This window comes from Electrophorus electricus, chromosome 4, assembly GCF_041902795.1.
Source record: "Electrophorus electricus isolate QZ-2024a chromosome 4, ASM4190279v1, whole genome shotgun sequence".
NCBI lineage: Eukaryota > Metazoa > Chordata > Actinopteri > Gymnotiformes > Gymnotidae > Electrophorus > Electrophorus electricus.
In genome coordinates, this window is record NC_137500.1 from 17,367,107 (window position 1) to 17,387,050 (window position 19,944).

Genomic DNA, 19,944 nt, shown 5'->3' on the forward strand with positions numbered 1-19,944 from the left:
AATTACTTAAACCCAGTGAAGAAGAACCTTGTTTTGTTTTTTTTTAGTTTTAGGATGCAACTAGGTAAAGATAGCTAGCGTTAGATAACAGTCTGCTAGGTATAACTTTAATGACCGCAGCTACTAGTAGGGCTTCATATATATTTTGATTCATAAATATAGACTTCTTCGTTTAATCGTACTTCTCATGTAGTTATTGCTTGCATTAACCTGCATCATGGTTCTGTCGTCTTCTCAGCAAATTGTGGTGGCGTTTACTGCTGTGGTGTGTGTGTTTGTTGTATTTCCCCGGTTGTTCGGTGGAGGAGGCGTCGTTAGGGAAACAAAAACGTTCGAACCTCGATACAGAAAAGGTGGGTAGCTAGCTAGCTGTGTGGATACCTCGTCCTGGCACACGTACATTCTACTTATTTTATGGTTGGATAATGTATGTAGTAGTAGAGCATCTTTGCACGCGTAAACTGTTTTGCGGGTAATGGCATCAGTTTTGCGTTTCTCCTCCCGTGATGGTGTAGGGCCAGGGCCAAACCTGGGTCCTGGCGCTGTGAAGAGTAAGCAGGTCAGCGCTGCAGCCTTCCAAGGGCAAAGCGCAGAAAATATGCAGCAAGTGCAACACGTTAAGAAACTGATGGAACAGGAGCTCAAGAGTGACAAGTACAAATCCAGCAACAAAGGCTATGTCATAACGCTTATGCCCCTCTATGCTATTGGTGTGGGGATCTTTGCTGCTTACAAATTTCTCAAGGTAGTTTCTCTCTACTTATAGAGTAGGACTGAGAATCTACACTATGAATAATTTTATTTTTAGTTCCACTATCATGCATAAAACATAAAAACATTAATAAATGCTTGGCTCATTCTCCTGTCCTGTTCAACAGATAAAGTTTGCAGATGATTCTCAGGCCCAGAAGGAGAAAACAGTACAGGGTATCCAGAAATCTGAGGAGACAGGTGTGTGAGTAAGGGATAGAGGGTTAATGCACTATAGTTTAGTCTCTACGTCCATAATCTAATTGATTGTACTTCTATTGCTTTATCTTGCCTTTTCACTCACTGACATCTTAGCATAGATCAGGAAATAGATCAGGAAGTCTTGTATTCTGAAGATCACAGTTCATGAGCAGAATAAATTGTTCTTCCAGACCATGGACTTTTCTAATGGATTAGTAAACTCAGTATAATTTTTTGTTGTTGACTGTGATCATTATGTAATGCCTTTGCCAGCACAGTCACTTTATGCTTTTTGTTTTCTTAATTCAAACTGATATAAAGCAGCAAGGACGAGTGCCAAACACAAAGGAGAAAGTTTTATGGTTCATTGTGTACATTATTTGGGCTATGGGTCAGTAACATTTAGTGAATCCTTGATTTAAGTCAACAAAAGATGTCAATTTATGCATTTTCTACTGTTCAACTGAGTTTGTGTGTGTAGAGAACCAGCTAAACGAGCTGGAGAAGCGGCTGGCGCAAACGGAAAGGATGTTAAACTCCATACTGACACAGCTCGACCCACTAACCAACTGGTGAGATCCTGCAAACACAGCCTCATGACAGTATCTAGTGATGACATGCAGCTTCAGGTGGAGACTAGTGATGTTTCTGATGCGGTTCATCTGCTGTGGTGGGTAGCAGCTAATTCCTGGAAGCATGCTCTTTGAAGAGTGATCTTCCATTGAAAGATATGTCCATCCTATGCTCAGAAATCATACTTGGAGGACAGCTAATTTAAACTGCAAGGCAACTGATGAGTCTAGTCACTTAAAAGTTATATTTAATTAATAAATGTTCTGAATAAAGTTGGTGTTAAGTGTACATGTACAGTTTAGTCCATAAATACAGTGACAGTTTTTATGTTGACTCTATACCTCACCACATTGCATTTAAAATAAATGATGATTAATAAATAAGTGCAAAAGGTATTTCATTTGAGGGTATTTTATGAATACCCTGAATTATATGGACCTTAGGAGAAATACAATTTAAACAGACCAAGCATGTATTGGTTGGCTGAAGTGTTTTCTGTTCTCTTTTGGTGATGTAATGAGCTAGTGTAAAATCTGTTGCCATGGAGCAGAAGAATGAGATCATGTCTCAACTACAGTGCATTCGTCACCTAATGAAGAAAAGAGGCATGGAATGTCCTCCCATCAACACAGCAGGTGGAGACACGTACTGAATTAAAGCATTAACAAAATATTCACATATATTGAGCATGCTGCATTACAGAATACAGTAAGAAATTCGTTCGCCAAAAGGTATTTCTCTAGGGATGCAACACCACTGTCTTGTGGTAGAAATGTGTGATATTTACTGATGTGTTGATGTTATACAGATAATCATTTCTTATCATAAATCTGAACTGAAATTTAGAAAATCCTAACTGTCATGAAATGACAGGCAGTGGGACTAAGATTCTGATTTTGCAAATCAAATAGGTAGGAATGTTGTGTGTAAAATGCTTTGTTGGCACCATTTCCTGGCTGTGCTTTTCAGAGGCATCTTGTGAACGTAATCTTGACAACCTAATTGAGTCACTAAGCGCTATGGAATACCTTGGTGGGACATCAGTGAAGCCGCAAACGCCCATCACCGAGCGCACTTATCCTCAAAAGCGTTCTGAGCAGGAACTAGAGAGGGGGCCAGAGGGGCAAGACAAACAGGAAGCTGACGAGGGAGATGAAGAAGAGGTAGATGGAGGTGGCAACGACGAGAGTGACTCCAGCATGCCGTCCTTGGAGGAGCTTGAAGGGAGCAGCATGGAAGATGAAGGCATGGTGCTGACTGCTCAGGAGGAGAGGGGGGTGGGGCTACGCAGACGCTACAGGCCTGACTGAATGAGAGGAGGCTCTTTATATTTATCTACTTATTTAATATCACTGACAGTTTGATCCAGTTTTCGCCAATGCACACTGAAGAAGCTTTATATCATGATGCAATAATTTCAAACATATTTATACATATTTTTTCCATGGAATAAGTTTTGATTTTTAATCAATGTTTGGTTTTTTTGTGGTCGTCTGTGTACTGTTTATGTATATACTCTGCTATTGACCTGCTTAAGGATAGCTCTCAATACTAAGGTGTGCATTTTACTGAACTGTGGGTTGCATTGTGCTGGTCATGCATTACATGTTTGTTAGTTAGTTAGTTTTTTTTTTGCGTTTTTTGATCATGTTGGGAAATGTTTTAGAATTGACTTGGCAGGTTGCATGACTATGACTAACATATGACTCTCATAACCTGTAGTTTAATGTTTTTTATTTTTGTTTTTGTTTTTTTTAATTCCTTGACCCCTTTTATACGGATTGCCAGTAAGTGCTAAACCAAGTCTAAATGCTACTACATAGTGCAAACTCATCTGGTGGTATCCTAATGAGGCTTCAGTTATGTGGATACAAGACCTTATTGACAATTAAGACTGCTTTCGTGTTTATGATTTATATAGCTGGATGTGGAAATCATGTAGTCCTGAGCCAGAACATGATTGTTTAGATATTTTGCCTTGGTGTTAAACTTATTTGTGTCCCTGGGTTTGGTTTAAATGGCTATTTGTCTTAATGAAGTTAAGGCCTTAATATTTAAAGACTTAATATTTTAAATAAATATTATTTGCCTATCCAGACTGGCACTACTCTATTAAATGTGGATATTAAGTGAACAATTTGGTGAATTTGGGTATAGGCAGTTTGGTGGACTGTATACGTCAGTATTGTCAGAATGCTGTACAGATAAGCCAGCTGAGCCTGAAAAATGCAACCCTGTTTTCTCAAGCAGTATGTAATGTAAGCAATGCTAGTACCTTTACTGCTCTTAAATCTATTGTTCCTATTTAATTTATATGTTCTTGTTCAAATGAACACATTTATTGGGAGAACAAGAGAAGATCTGTCTCTCAATGCCTTAAATAATGTATATTACAACTTGATTGAATAGTTCTTACCAGTTTTTGCCCGTTTTTCAGTTTTAATGTATTGTTTTAATAGTTTAGTTATACCAATACCTTTTTTGCTACGTATTACCCACACAACTCTGCATAACCTGACATGAACATGAACATCATGCCAACATAAACATGGGCCACCACTCTTAATGCTGTTTGTCAGAAGAGGTGCAGTTGCTCCAGGAACCACTAGATGGTGAGTGATCCAAGGCCAGTAGAAACCTTATCAAACGTTTCAATTTGTGCACTTCACCTCTGTGAATTATCTTGGGCACAGGACAGTGCAAGCTTTCCTACCATAATCTTTTCTATGTACAGCTATGCTGATAACATGATGTTACATTTCCTTTTTGTATCTTTACATCCAAACGGGGCAAGCTTCACATTTGCTATAGAAAAATGCATGTATGTGACAATATTACCATGTTCTTGAGATTAGTTAGAACCTAAAGTATCAAATATATTTCTAGTCATATTTAGTGAACCTTTCAATCACCACTCTTACTGTCTTCAGGACAACACACATAAACCAAATCTGGATTTTATATATGAGTATTATAGCTTTGTTCTATGTCATTTAAGTAAGCCATGAAAAATGAATTAATTTTGATCTTTAAAATTAGCACAGCATTTTTCGTATCAAATGAAATCCTATTCATGTCTAAGGACACTCACTTTCCCCTTTGACCTGTTCCACCTGCTTTTGGAGAGCTGTACCTTAATTAACCACATTTTCCCAGTCTGCCTAGAGAGTTGGTTGCTCTAGAAGTGATTACAGTCCACTCCTACAAAACTGAGACCAGTTCTTTCCTCTTAGTCTAAAATTTTCACACTACAGTGTAAAAGCAGGTAACTTTTGCTTGTGTGTGTATTGGGGTGTGGGGGCATAGTAATCATGTGAGATTTAGACCTCAAGGTCTTTTAACAATTGGCATAGGCACTGGCACTGTACTACCTGACTTGAATTATTTTGAATTATGTGTTTTAATTGCTTTTAACACAAGTCCAGGTCTATGAATGTGCAAATGCATTCCACTTTCATTTTCTGAATCCACAGCTGAACTTTGGACAAAAATGCAGTTTAGCAGCCTGCAGTCATAGGATGGAGACTATTATTAAGTTATACAGCAGGCATGCATCTTAAATTCCTTTCATGCAGTTTGGTAATGGCACACGAAAATGTAGTGTGAGCCTGCCATATTAAAAATGTGCTACTATGAATCTTATGAATTTCCTATTCCCCAGCAGACCAGCGGCATTGTAGTTAAAATCCAACCGATTATATTTCACTCTGAGTCACTAAGAGATTAAAATCCATTTTTGAAAGATTAGTTTTGGGTTTCCTCTTATGCATTTTCTTGTCTGCATATTCTCACATGCAGATGTGTACACTGCCATTTATGTCCAGAGAAAAATCAGTGATGGTGCTCTCAACCCAGGCCTGTCTGAGCCTCTTTAATTCACCCAGCTCTGCCATGTAGAGAAAGCTTTTGATCACAGGACTTAGGTTAAGGTTACACAAAGAACTGGTACTAGGCTGATCTGTGTGTGCTGGTTGATCACAGATACATTATGAGGGAACAATTCAAGTCAAAATGTATTTATATAGCGCTTTTTATAACAGCTGTTGTCACAAAGAAGCTTTACACATGTCCGAGTCCAAGCCCCGAGTGAACAAGCCAAGGGCAACAGTAGCAAGGAAAAAAAAGAAATAAGCAATGAATGTCTATTCTGTTTTTTTAGAAGTCCTAGTCTGGGTTAGACATTTTACATTTACATTTGTTTACATGCACAAGAACGTCTGTCAAGGACATTGGAGAAGGAGTTGGCTAGGGTGGAGGGTTCATGGGCTACAGCAGGGGGCATCAGGGGATGCTGGATGAGCCATAGCAGCTGTTCAGATGTTCAGAAGAAGCTGTTCAGATGTCTGGAACTTTATGTAAGTGGTTATTGATTTATCGCTGTCACTGCATCCACATTGCGTACTACACACTAATACTATAAGGTATATACTGATCTTAATATTACGAGTTTGGCAAGTTAGTACACAAAATATTTACGTACTACTTCGTTTTGTACTAACAGAACGTGTTGAAGCGTTGCTATGCCAACATACGTAATTGTACGCTACAACTTGTTAGAGATTTTCTTTGATAAAAATGGAAATGTATTTGACTTTTTACCATACTGCTTAACACCGAGAAAGGCGCTGCCGTATAAGAGTGCTGCTTTATTTACTATTTATTTACTTTATTTACTATACTATCGTATAGGATCCAGTTTTTGTTTATTTTTTCTGTGAATTAAACCGCAGCCTTCGCAAGTTTACCACGGTAAACAATATTTAACATGGCGGGTATCCATGCGTGTACAAAGAATATTGGTATTTAGTTGTAATTTTAAAAATTGGAATTCAAATTAAGTTACTACCACTTTTAATATTACCATCATCATCATTCCTAATCATACCTATAATTATATAAAAGCAGGCGCCTTTCTCCCTCCTCTCTTCATTCTCCCGCCACATCTCTCCTCTCCTCCCTTCATGGCAGGCTTATCAGCAGGCGGGTGTCTTCATCAGTCCCTGAGAATGTTTTACATGATTTCCAATTTTTAAACGTACTTTTACTGTATTCCTTTTGCAATATCATATCTTAACATAAAATTATTCTCAGCTCAAGCTAACAATAATTACCATGTTCAGACTAACCCGAGCTCACACCTCAGCAGGGAAATTAGATAATGCTAGCTAAGTTAGGTTAGCTACTGTAAGATGTATTTATTAGTGAACGATGTCATACTTCTCTCACTGATCTTATATATTACATCAACATTGGTATTAAACTTAAAATAGTAAGGTCATCGCTGAACCATCTATGTTATCTGCCATTTTCCGTTCTTTTCTTCTTTTCCAGTCTGCATTGCATTATGGGACAATAGTGTCCATTCAATCCATACTCAAAAACTGACCAGTTCTAAGTATACATATTGGATTTTTAAGTATACTCAAATTGAACTATTTTCACTACACTATGTACTATATAATCTGTGAATATGCTGCCCAGTTTAAGCATTTAAAGGATTCTAAAGACATCCTACACATTCAAAACTACTAATCTCCACAAGTGACTCTGGGTTGGCAGACCGCCAATGGGCATGTCAGTGTTAGAACGACCGTGACCACTAGCCTTGTCATTGCATTTGCGTGAACATGATACATTACTTCAGAAGTATCAAGGTATGAAAAATATGATTACTGTAATATTCCAGCTGTGAGCTGTTTAAGTTAAACTTTCTGGTGTCGTGAGTTACATTTGGAGAATGTAGAAGATTGGAGAAGATTAAGAAAGGAAGTTGATGAGTATTTAAATGTTATTTGACTTTTTAACAGTTTTCTAAACTTTTGAACTGTAGCGTATAGATTCTTCCTGGTTTAGTACAGAAGCACACAGTTTGATTTTAGAAAGATAATATGTGGTTGGGTATGTACACTGTTTGGTGCTTAGATGAATTGGTGCATTTATGATGGATTTATTTATATTTTTACATTTTACAATGTTTATAATGAAAAATATGATAATAGAATGCTGAAATGTTTGGAAAAATGCATCTAACCAAAATCCATGTAGTATATGGATTTTTTATTGTATATATTTTGTAATTATATATATATTGTGGGGCAGTGGCAGCATAGTGGGTAGGACTTTGGGATATTAATCAGAAGGTTGTGATTTGAATCATGGCTCTGCCATGCAACCACTGTTGGGCCCTTGAACTGACAGGGCAGCTCCAGTGGTGCTGATGGCTGACCCTGTGCTCTGACCCCTGTTTACAAAGAAGCTGGGATATGTATAGACTGCATTTTATTGCCATATGTTTGTACTGAGAAAAGATAATACATTTAATCTTAATCTTCAAATTAATATTTAGGGAGTAAAGGTGAATGAGCAGCCACACATAGTTGATTCACTTCTGACCGTTTATTAAATATGTCGGCACACCTACAATGGCCATTTTATATACTAGCTGGCCACTGTAGCCACCAGTGAGTCAATATTTTTCCTTGTAGTAAACCGATAGAAGCCCAGTAACATCCTGTTATTGTGGTTACTTAGTTTCATTTTCCTAAATAATGCGTTCTATATCGAGAGAAATGAAAAAGGCTCCATAAAGTCTTACGTTTCGTTATGTGACCTGTTGAGACATAGGCTACGTTGAAGTAGCCTATATTTAGCTTTCCATAACACAGCAATGCTTTCAGCTTTTAGGAAAGGTAGCTTATAGTCCAATGTGGTCAGATGAGAACAGAAATGTTATAGTTTTGTGAGTTTTCGGAAAGCTCAGAAAGCGCGCGGTTTAGTCGGAGGAAAGGGTGTGTCCTTGAGGCTGTTGCAGAAGACGTAGTCAAAACACACGCAGCGAGAGAGAGAGAGAGAGAGAGAGAGAGAGAGAGAGAGAGAGAGAGAGAGAGAGAGAGAGAGAGAGAGAGAGAGATCCCCTTCGTATAGGGGAAGGCGAAAGGGCGCCGAGCTGAAGGTGACGCATCAACAGAAGAAAGCTGCCGTTCCGTTTTTCACCTGTCCGTGTGCGGAACACAGTGGAGAAGAGAGGGACTCATAAAACACGCGCCAGCACTTGCGTTCATCAAGCATTCTACTGGTTGTTCATGCGCTCGTGGAAGCACGGGAGCGAATCTGCCCAGCTAATTCTAATAAAACTACGAGAGTCTTTGCCATGGAATAAATATCTACAATTTTACAAGTTGTCTGCGGGTGTAACCGCATTCAAAGTGGGTGTGCACTGTGCTCACAGTTACTCGGGCACACTCGATACTTCCCTCGAGTCATGTCTTACCCAGAGAAATGGGCAAGTTCGACGACAACGAGAGGATAATCCTCAACGTTGGGGGAACCAGACACGAAACCTATCGCACCACGCTCAAGACTTTACCGGGGACACGTCTTGCTCTCCTTGCCTCTGATTCTGATATTGAGTGTGTTTTGGATCAGCTGCAACAAGTCTCCGGATTCATCGAGTACAACGCGCGTAACAACGAATATTTTTTCGATCGCCACCCAGGAGTTTTTGCCTATGTTCTCAACTACTACCGGACCGGAAAACTTCACTGTCCGGCGGATGTCTGTGGCCCACTGTTCGAGGAAGAGCTATCCTTCTGGGGTATCGATGAGACGGACGTGGAGCCATGCTGCTGGATGACCTACAGACAGCACAGAGACGCCGAAGAAGCCCTGGATGTGTTTGAGATGAACGTGGACAATGATGAGGACGATGAGATCGGTAAAAGACTCGGGATCGAAGACATGGTGTCCGCAGACACCAGCATCAGCCGCTGGAAAAAGTGGCAGCCGGTGATCTGGAATTTGTTTGAGGATCCGTACTCCTCTCGAGCTGCTCGGGTAAGAGCGCGCGGTGAAGGCGGTTGATCGTATTTTCAAACATGCATACACTTTGCTTTGTAGTTTGTTTGTTTTTTTCCTGTGTGATGACAGTTAAACATTTTATTTTTGATTACACATGAATACTGTTACCCAACTACCCTTAGTGAGCGTCCTTTCGAAAATTCTACAATTCTCTATGTAATTTAAGGAGAACTACACAGTCCCAGTGCGCAGTGAGTCGAAAGTAAGTTCTGACCATCGAAATCCTGATGTGACTCAGATTTCTGAAGACTTCTTAAAGGAAAACTTGATTAAATGCGTCAAAAAAGAAAAATATCATTTACTAGATGTGCAGTGGCTGCTATGCGGTTTGCATTGGTAATAGTAAGTGCTACTAGACTTGAAGGGTAAGTTCGTTTACACTATTACATTCTTAGCAACTATTAGTGATAGTTAATAATCCAGGCATTAATGGAAATGACTTGCTATTTCCAGAGGCATTTTCAAAGTAATGTGTAAATCTCCGCAACTGTTTACATATAAAATGATATTCTTTTTTGTGGCTTTGTTATATTATTTAGATGAAAATAGACATTTATGTTCAATTTTAAACTTGACGTAAGAGAAGTATTATTTGAATGGAAAGCCGAGTTTCGGTTACCTTTACCTTTAAATAGAAAAAAATCTCACTTTTTTACAGAAGTGTCCTTGTCAAGAGTAGACAGCAACATATAACAAAGAAAAGAAAATTAAACACATTACAGACATAAAGCAAACGCACAAAAAATTAAATCAAAAGCCCTGATAAATAATATAAATTAGACTATCAGTACTCACATAGATGTAGGGAATTTCAGTTACAGTAATTGAAGCTTAAATGTTTAGCTAACTGAGTGACTTGTAGAACCTGTAAGAAGCCTGTACTTTAAAGGAAACTGGTGTTTCTGTGTGCCCTGGGTTCCACAGCTCAGTAGGTTTATGGGCAGGCAGTATATGCAGGAGTGTTTGATGGGAAGCTGATAGATCTTGGCTCGCAACAGTCAAAGCGAATAGATGGGCCATTCATCAGGACTGATGAGCTGATCAGTCATAAATTGTGGCCCCAGCTGCCAATCCTGTGTGCATATTTCTGTGCATCCACATTTTTAATGTAAAGGGTGTCTGTGACCTTGAACAATCAACATACACACATACATAGATTCATGTAAACTAACAGAACATTCAGGTGTGTACTTCTGCATTTTAATGTTCAGATTTGGTGATTAAACGTTGTATTTAGTGAGTGCGGGTAAGTGACTGAATGAGAGTTTGTGTGTTTTGAGCCTGATGCTGAGCGTGCTGCCACTTAAGAGGTTAACATAGCCACACGTCTGAGAATACTGCACTGAGACCGTTCCCATGGCAACTCCATTGCACGTTGCTGCCCTGTGTTCATTCAGAGTTGCAATTGATTTCTGGAATTATTTCAGCCCTCAACCCCCACTCTCCAGCTATCTTCCCCTCATTCTCTCTCTTCCTTCCCTTACACAAACAAACAAATCCAAAACTTGGTACACTTTCTCAAAATCACATGACAAAAATATTAGACAAAACCACAGTTTACTTGTCCCCAGTATTTTTTATTAATATATTATTAATTAATTTCATAAATGTGTGGCTCATAGAAACAAACTTCTTTGCTGTTACAAACCATTTTTTGTATATTCTCTCAGGTTCCACTTTATGTTTTGTGTTCCAACACTTTTCTGTGTCTGCCAGTCATTGTCATCTCAGCTAAACAAACATTCTCCTCTCTTTCTTTATCAGTTGGACATTTTTAGGTAAGGCAAAGCTCTTGAATTGACAGCGTATCGATAAATACAGGTACTGGGCTCTCCATTAAAATAATAGCTTATTCATAAAGCCTGGCTGAGTACTTGAAACATGAACTAATGCCAATTTGAGTAACATTAATTGTCTCTCTATCAACACTCATTTGAACCTCCTTCCTATTCTCACTGTTGTTCTCATCAAAATACCATTAGTGGGAGAGTGGATGTACTATCAGTGTTCAGTTCATTCTAGGAGTTTTTTAAGTACAGTATGCATGATGGTTACACAGGAAACAGACCTTAAACAAAAAAGGAAACAGTTGTAGCGATTTTAATACTTTTAATGAATCGTCAATTACAGTTGGTAAATTTAATTGGGGCACCACTCTGATTAACAGGGAAAGTTTACTACTTTTGATTAATTTATTAATGACTTATTAATACATTTATTAATAATTCAGTCTAAACTCATGAAAGTCGGCAATTCAATATGTGATTATTTCTCATCTACCAAACATTATAATATGACTGGGCTCACAGACATAATAACCATGGTATGTTTATTGAATAAGCAGAGATGAGAAAAACAAGCACAACAATCATTGACTAAGATTCTATTAATGACCAGGAGTGTCTAGTTCACTAGAATCATTATAATAAAAAGCCTAACAATGTAAACGAGCTAAATTGAACACAAACAATTATTGGTGGATACAGGTAGTTAGCTAAGCTTATAATTAAAAAAATAGAGAAACAAAGTAAATAGATTGGTTTACGCAATTTACGGGACTAACAAAGGGGTAATCTACTTATCGATCAAGACCAACAAAGGAAACTTATTAATCAACAAATCCGTAATAAAAGTACGCCTAATAGGAGGATCAGGAGAGAAAGCTGTGGCAAATTGTATAGTGGGGAACTAATTAGGACTGATGAGGCTGTGTCACAGGTGACGGGAAAGAGTTAACTCCTCTAATTTCATTAATAAACACAAAAGCTAATATTGATACCAACTGGTAACATATGAGGGAAATGTCAGCTCTTATGACTCACTGGCATTTGACCCTGTCGAACCGTCTGGAGATGTATGCATGTGTTCATCCAGATAGCGCGAGTCAATTTAAGGGACAGTCAATTTAACTTCGGGCATCATGTCCAACTGCCCAAATGTCAGTGAGAGTAGTTTCCTTTCTGTGAAATTTTCAGATAACTCTTAAAGATTTCGCTGTTCCTTGGAGTCATTGGAATCTGAACTGTCAGTGCATACCAAGCGTTATTTCCAATTGTCTTATGGTATTTCTGTTTGTCCGATTACTCTCCTGTTTTTGCCTGCCCCATTTGGTTTTGTCTGCCTGATAAGATTGTCTTTCTGGATTTTGACTTTGCACTGTTTATACCCTGTTTGTAATGCACTCTGGCTCAGTTACTTCTATGATTCTGATTCTGACCCTTGTCTGTACTTTGACTACCATGTTGGATTATACCTTACTGATTAAAACCACTCCTCATTTTATCTGTGAGTGTGGCTTTATCTGAAATGCTACAGAATACTCCTATGCAGACAGTAGATTCAGAGGCATTGAAGAAGGCTGTGTCAACTGAAGAAAGTTTACTTGGACAACACCAACAGCTACTGGAGAGGTTTACATGCTCTATGAATGGAATTGCCCAGGAGCAAGCGGAACAACAGACTCAAATGGTAGAACCTGGAAGATGCATGAGAGATCTCACCTCCCAACTGCAAAACTTGGATTGACCTCCTCAGAGAGATCATCTCTCAACTACTGTTGCACATCCTGTCGGTAATTATCCTGTTTTTCAAGTCAGTAAACCAGACAAGTATGATGGTTCCCCAGATAAATGTTGAGGCTTTTTGCTTCAATGTTTCATATATTATAATAGCTATCTCCCTTGTTCTGATCAAACTAAAATAGCTTTTCTCACCTCTTGACCGACTGACAAAGCTCTTGATTGGGTCACAGCTGTATGGAACAATGTACAGGCATATGAGACCTTTCTTACGCATTTCAAAGCAGTCTTTGACCATCTGGATGAGGGTAGAGCAAGTGGTGAGATGCTTTCTAAACTCTGCCAAGGCAACAGCTCAGTTTCAGACTATTCCCTTGAGTTTTGCACTTTTGCCACTGGTAGTGGATGGAACGAAGCTGCCCTGCTGGTCATGCTTTAAAGTGGTCTCAACATGGATGTGGTACATGTATTGGCTTGCAGAGATGATGATTTAAACCTTGACCAACATCAGTCTGGTCATTCGTCTAGATCACAGGATCAGAAACCGTGAGGTATAAGCCATGTTTGTCCCTCCTACTCAGCTAGTAGAATCTGAATGGAGACCCAGCAGTACACTCAGATGGAACCCATGCAATATGACTCCTCTCACTTTACTGCAGGTCCCGTCCTCAGGGAATGTCATGTCAGACCTCACAGATTCTCTGCACTGACCCCTGGAGAGCACTTGGAATTCATTCCACACACTAAGGTAGTGAGGATTCCCACAAAGGGGTTGATGTCCTAATCTTTTATGATCCTGGTTTTGGTTGGCTCTTGGCCCTCTTCTGTTGGGTTTACAGCCCTGATTGACTCAGGAGCAGAGGGAAACTTCTTGCACACTTGCCTGATCAAGGAACTGTTTTTTTCCATAGAGCCTCTTCAACAAACCCTTCACCTGGCTGCCATTGATGGTGCCACACTAGGGGCTGGATTCATCACACATCGCACTAAACCCATAAGACTTTCTACCAGCCCACTTCATTCAGAGCTCATATCCTTCCAGATGATCAATGCCTCCTCGTTCCCTATTATTCTTGGTCTACCATGGTTGTAACAGCATGACACTGTCATATCATGGTCCCTAAAGGAAATCCTTCACTGGTCACCTCAATGCTTCAAGGACTGTTTAAAACTCCCTGCCTTATGTCAGCGTTCCACTACTGTTGAAAGTCCAGCAGTTCCATCCCCAATGAATATCAGGACCTCTTAGCCATTTTTAGCAAAGACAGGGCCACCCAACTTCCTCCTCACTGCCGTTATGATTGTGCCATAGAACTATTAGAAGGGGCCACAGTACCCAAGGTATGCATTTACTCACTCAAGAGGAGGAGAAAACTATGGAAAGCTACACTGAGGAAGCCTTAAAACAGGGTTTAATTCAGCCCTCAAGTTCTCCCATTGCCTCAGGTTTCTTCTTTGTAAAAAAGAAAAAAAAGGTCTTGGCCCTTGCATCGATTACTGCAGTCTGAATCAGATTTCTAAGAAATATACTTATGCTCTGACTCATTCCTGTGGCACTCTAGCAGCTTAAAGACACCAAGTACTTCACCAAGTTTGATCTTCGTAGCACCTACAATCAGCCTCAGTGTGGCACCCTCAGTATTTCAAGCCTTCATTAATGATGTGCTTCAGGAGTTTATCAGGCAATACATGATCACCTATATCGATGATATTCTCATATATTCTCTGGATCTTAATACCCATGTGCAACATGTACGCTCAGTTCTGTAGCGACTACTTTGACCATTGTGTGATAGGGGAGAAGTATGAATTTCACCTCACATCTACAACCTTCTTGGGTTATATAATAAGTCACAGTGGTATTACTATGGATGACCAAAAAATTGAGGCTATACTCCAATGGCCAGTCCCCACCTCCGTCAGAAAGCTTCAGTGTTATCAGTTTTGCAAATTTATTTAAAGATTTATTTGAAATTTTAGGAACTCCTCTGACAGCTCTGCTCTGACAGCTACGACCAAACTCCGCTGGAACCCCAAGGCAGAAAGGGAATTTGACCAGCTCAAAAGAGTTTTCACCAAAGCTCCTGTACTTGAGCATTCAGACCCTTCAATACCCTTTGTTGTTGAGGTAGACACCTATATGTGGGTGTAGGAGTGGCACAATCCCAAAGAGGTGAGAACTCAAAACTTCATCCAGTAGCCTACTTTTCTCACAAACTTCCTCCAGTGGAGCGTAACGACGGCATTGGCGGATGAGAACTACTCGCTATCAAAATGGCATTAGATGAGTGGCTACACTGGTTGGAAGGTGCTAACCATCCCTTCCTCATCATCACAGACCACAAAATACAAGAATCTAAAGACGCTGGTCTAACCCCATCTAACACGCTGGTCTCTTTTCTTCTCCGGCTTCCAGTTTAAGATTCTGTATCGTTCGGGGTCACGTAATACCAAAGCTGATTCCTTGTCCCGAATCCACCAGGAGATATGAGGACCCTGAAATTCAAGAACTGATACTCCCTGACATGGTACACAAAGCCTCAGTAAGATGGGAAATCGATGAGTAGATCAAACAGTTACTCAGTGGAACTGAGATTCCGGCCGAATGTCCTGAAGACAAGTTATATGTACCTGTTTGTAGCAGGGATCGGTTATTGACCTGGGAACATTCCTCTCCCACTACTGGAAATCCAGGTGAGACACACACCCACCAACTCCTGCCTAACCATTATTGGTGGGAGTCCCTCAACAGTGATGTACATAAATTCATCACATATTGCTCAGTTTGTGGTCAAAGCAAAAGCCGCTGGCAAACTTGTGCAACTTCCAGTACCGGAGCGACCATGGACTCACATAGCAGTGGATTTTGTCACTGACTTGCCCAGCTCCATGGGGAATACTACCATTTTAACTGTTATAGACCATTTCTCACAAGGAAGTGTATGGTTCATACCAATTCCTGGCCTCCCTACAGCCTTCCAAACAGCAGAAGCATTATTTCATTATGTATTTCATATTTTTGGTATACCTGAAGATGTATTGTCAGACAGAGGACCTTAGTTTACTTCCCAGGTTTGTTTGGCCTTTTTTGAGCTTATAGGAGTGGCTGTGAGTTTCACTTCTGGGTACCACCCACAATCCAATGGCCAGTGTGAACATGCCAACCAAGAATTATGCAAATTCATATGGTGTTTCTGTTTTAATAATCTATCTGACTGGTCCAGGTTTTTGCTGTAGGCAGAGATGGCTCAAAACTCATGAGTTGTGGGAGGAGATTCACCAAAATGGAGCAGGCCCATCAGCACAGGGGTGTGACTCCACAATACCAATCCTATGTGTCATCAATGCCAAACATCGTCTAGGAGATCCCATAACGGTGCAATGGTTTCTAGCTACGGAGGTGGTGGTCATCATGGGCGCCCTCGTTCCTTGTCCATCCGAGACTTCTTTTGTTGGGGGGGGGGGGTGTAACTGTCATGCTACCAGTTTCCTTGGACTCCCCACATTCCAATGATGAAGAACATCCAGCCAGTTACCAGCCATACACATATTCATCATCACCACACTATTGATATCACCTGCATCTCATTTCCACTGCCTATTAATACCTGTCATTACCAAACACATTTTGCGAAGTATTGCCACTTGAACTGTCAGTGAATACTGAGCATTATTTCCGATTGTCTTGCAGTATTTCTGTTCTTTGTCTGTGTGGATATGTTTAATGGTTTGTATGTGTGTGTGTGTGTGTGTGTGTGTGTGTGTGTGTGTGTGTGTGTGTGTGTGTGTGTGTGTGTGTGTGTGTGTGTGTGTGTGTGTGTGTGTGTGTGTGTGTAGGAAACCACTTGAGTAAGTTTCCAAAGATGGCAAGTTAAGGAAGGGGGTTTGCGTATATACATTTACTGTAAATGAGACATGCTCGGGAGCACTAAACATGGCTCATGTGCACTGGGCAGGATTAAAGAATAGCCACAGATAATCATGATTTGGGGCACATACTAATTCGTCATTGTTTTCTATGAAAGAACCTTGTCAAAGCAGGTTGGTTATTTAGGTTCAATGAATGTTACCTGTTTCTTGAAGAAGGCATTTTTGAGTTTTAACATTCATATTACGGCATGGTCTACAGAACAGATGTTTAACACTTGCACACAGATAAGCAGTGACTTTTCCATTTTTTGTAGGTGTCTGTAGTTTCTAGAATGCCTTATGTATCATGTCTGTTTGGTAGGACACAGTAATTATGGATTTGGCTCGGATGTAAAACATAAAAGACACACAAGCACTTTTTTGCATAAAAAGGAAGCAGAAAGCCATTTTAAATGCAGAATTGTACCAGAGTGAGAGAGAGCTCTGACCATCAGATAGATGATGCATTTAAAGTCTTAGACACACAAGTGCACTTGTGCACACACACACACACACACACACACACACACACACACACACACACACACACACACACACACACACACACAAATGTGCTCATTTACATACTCTGTGTTTGTGTTGTGGTGGTAATTATACGGCTACTGTCGCATTGTCTGGACTCCACTGATAAGAATTTCAGAGCTTGGCCTTTAAAGTGTATGTAAATGTAACATAGCCAAAACTGCCTGGAGCTATTACATCCACACACACACACACACACACACGCACGCACGCACACACACACACACACACACACACACACACACACACACACAAATCACCATTTTTAATGAATATCTAATGTTGGTTGGTAATGTTAGTCATACTTTGCATGAGCATGGGGTGTATTATACCTCTGGCGCAAGTCCTGGAAGCACAAATGGAATATGATTCTTGTATTTTTCATGTACTTTGTTTATTATGTATCATACAGGTTCACTTTTCCAATCAGAATATTTTTAATCCTGAGAGTCTTAAATAATAAGGTATGAAGTGAAGTGATGTGAATAAGCAGGAATAAACAACTTTCAACAACAAAACCAGAACCTTGAAAGGAACAAATCCCTACATATTTTAACATTTTAATTCTAACTTGAATAATCCATTTGTATTTGTATTCCTATCAATTTTAAACATTGTATCTTAAGATTACACATAAATTTAATACACAATTAATATCATGCATAAGAATGATTTCCATTCCATGGAACTGCATCTTTTCAAACAACCTAAATGACAGAGAGAGTTTGCCTAGTTTGTATTCTGTTAAGTGGAAATATTCCTGCTCTTCTTTTTGCTCTGCAACATATGATCACTGACAGTGTTGAAGTCCTACCAGTTCTCTAGTCAAATTCCCTACTCAGATATCCCTCTGTCTTATACAGTGATTAGCACAACAATGAGTCACTCAGCTGATATTTACGATCTGGCAGAATGGCTGCTGATATTGTGTTTGAGTGTGTTATTTCCAAAGAATGTTGCACTTATTCACCTGGATAAAAGCCAGTGAACATGTAGGTAAAATATGGGCTCTAGAAAGAAATAATGGATTACAGATTTAGATCTATTGAGTATTGCTTGGAAATTGTGTATACCCACAATGTTAACACCTTATTGTTCAGTCAATTACAGTTAATTCAGTATGTGTTTTTTTTCCTAAATCTGTTTAAGCTGTAGCAGCATGAGGTCTTGATAAGCATATACATTTCTCCTAAGTCCCGGGTTATATTTTATTCAATTGTACTATGCCCGGCTAGTGTGAGAAAATATGTTGCTGTGGCTAATGAGTTCCGACTGAGCCATTTGTAATCCTACTGAAAAGAAATGGAAATAAGTGAATTTGTATCCTCCATGACTATTATGGCCATGTGATTGTAACAAGGAGTTATTCAATTTTAATGTTCATGGTGAAATCACCCGAAGCCCCTAAAGTGCAACTAGAAAAACCATCTTCTCCTTCCAGTTGTGTCCCTGGCCCTGACCAGTTTAACCTAAAGTAGGCCACTGCATTTTCCCTGAAAATAAAGGAAAGGGAAAATGGATCTCTTTCTTGTACCATTATCTTGTGTCTCTGGGGAAGTTGGGGAGATTGTCATTTTAAGGCCCTATTAATGCATCTGCAGTGATTCTGCAATTTTATAGCTCTGTTGGTTTAGAAATGTGTGAAGTTAAGGAAGCAAAAATTTAAAATAGCACACATTTATAGCTCTTCATTATAAAACAAAATACAAAGCCAAAGAGACCCATAGACAGAGGTGGGGGTGTTTAAGGTTCCATAGGTGTGCTCTCAAATAGTTTATTGGAAACTAAAATGGGACACAGACTGAGGTGTTTTGTCTATTAGTCGTCATCCTGGACTCCCCCCCCCCACCTTTTTCTGTCTTTCTCTCTCTCTCTCTCTCTCTCTCTCTCTCTCACACACACACACACACACACACACACACACACACACACACACACACACACACACACAGAGAAAGAGAGAGAAGATGGATGGGTTCAGTTGAACAATCCGGCTAGAACTCACCAGGGATTAGGTACTCCCATGCCCCCTTCACTTACTGTATCAGTCAGTCACCTTAACCTACTTCCCCTCATGTTTTCTGTTCTCTCTCCACACCCTGCCTCTCACCCCCTGTATGAGGTACTTCTAGGCTTAGTAACACATAACTGGCAGCTTATGTTCCTTATGAGATTGTTGAGCATTATGATGAATTGTCAGCACTGAGATAACCATGTGTGTGTGTGAGAGGGAGAGAGTGAGAAAGTGAGAGAGAGAACTTTCTTGCATTATTTTTGCTAGGACAAGGCTCAGAACATTTGTAAAGCAGTAGCAATGCAACATGGAATGCACTATTCTTGGACACTTAATTCTTTTGATATAATTTCCACCATTTGCTAAGACCCCAAAGAACAACACTTGACATTTTCATGGATGTAGACATTTTAATTTACTACATAACAGCAATTAGATATGTTGGGGAAACATCTGCATGTATGGTATGGAACCTTCTCTTTCATACACAACACAATGAAAAACAACAATAATAAAAAAGTACTATACTTTCAGATACTTACAGAAACTCAAAAAATTTTAACTTAAATGAGATTAATT

General features: G+C 39.6%; 2 protein-coding genes across 4 annotated transcripts in view; both read left to right on the forward strand.

Annotated features, from left to right (window-relative positions):
- The first annotated feature begins 53 nt into the window (after positions 1-53).
- ccdc107 (coiled-coil domain containing 107) lies at positions 54-3,616 on the forward strand. Its single transcript, XM_027008751.3, has 6 exons — positions 54-353; positions 516-745; positions 879-951; positions 1,433-1,523; positions 2,050-2,159; positions 2,494-3,616. Exons 1-6 carry the CDS (start codon positions 218-220, stop codon positions 2,832-2,834), a joined length of 981 nt encoding a protein of 326 aa, XP_026864552.1. The 5' UTR covers positions 54-217; the 3' UTR covers positions 2,835-3,616.
- A 4,796-nt stretch (positions 3,617-8,412) lies between these two features.
- kcnc2 (potassium voltage-gated channel, Shaw-related subfamily, member 2) overlaps positions 8,413-19,944 on the forward strand; it is a 65,474-nt gene continuing 53,942 nt past the window's right edge. For 2 of the 3 annotated variants that reach the window (XM_035523664.2, XM_035523665.2), the window contains exon 1: positions 8,413-9,357. In XM_035523664.2, coding sequence (XP_035379557.1) covers positions 8,803-9,357 — 555 coding nt within the window. In that variant the 5' untranslated portion in view covers positions 8,413-8,802. The remainder of the gene's footprint in view (positions 9,358-19,944) is intronic. The other variant, XM_027008748.3, reaches the window with a different exon arrangement.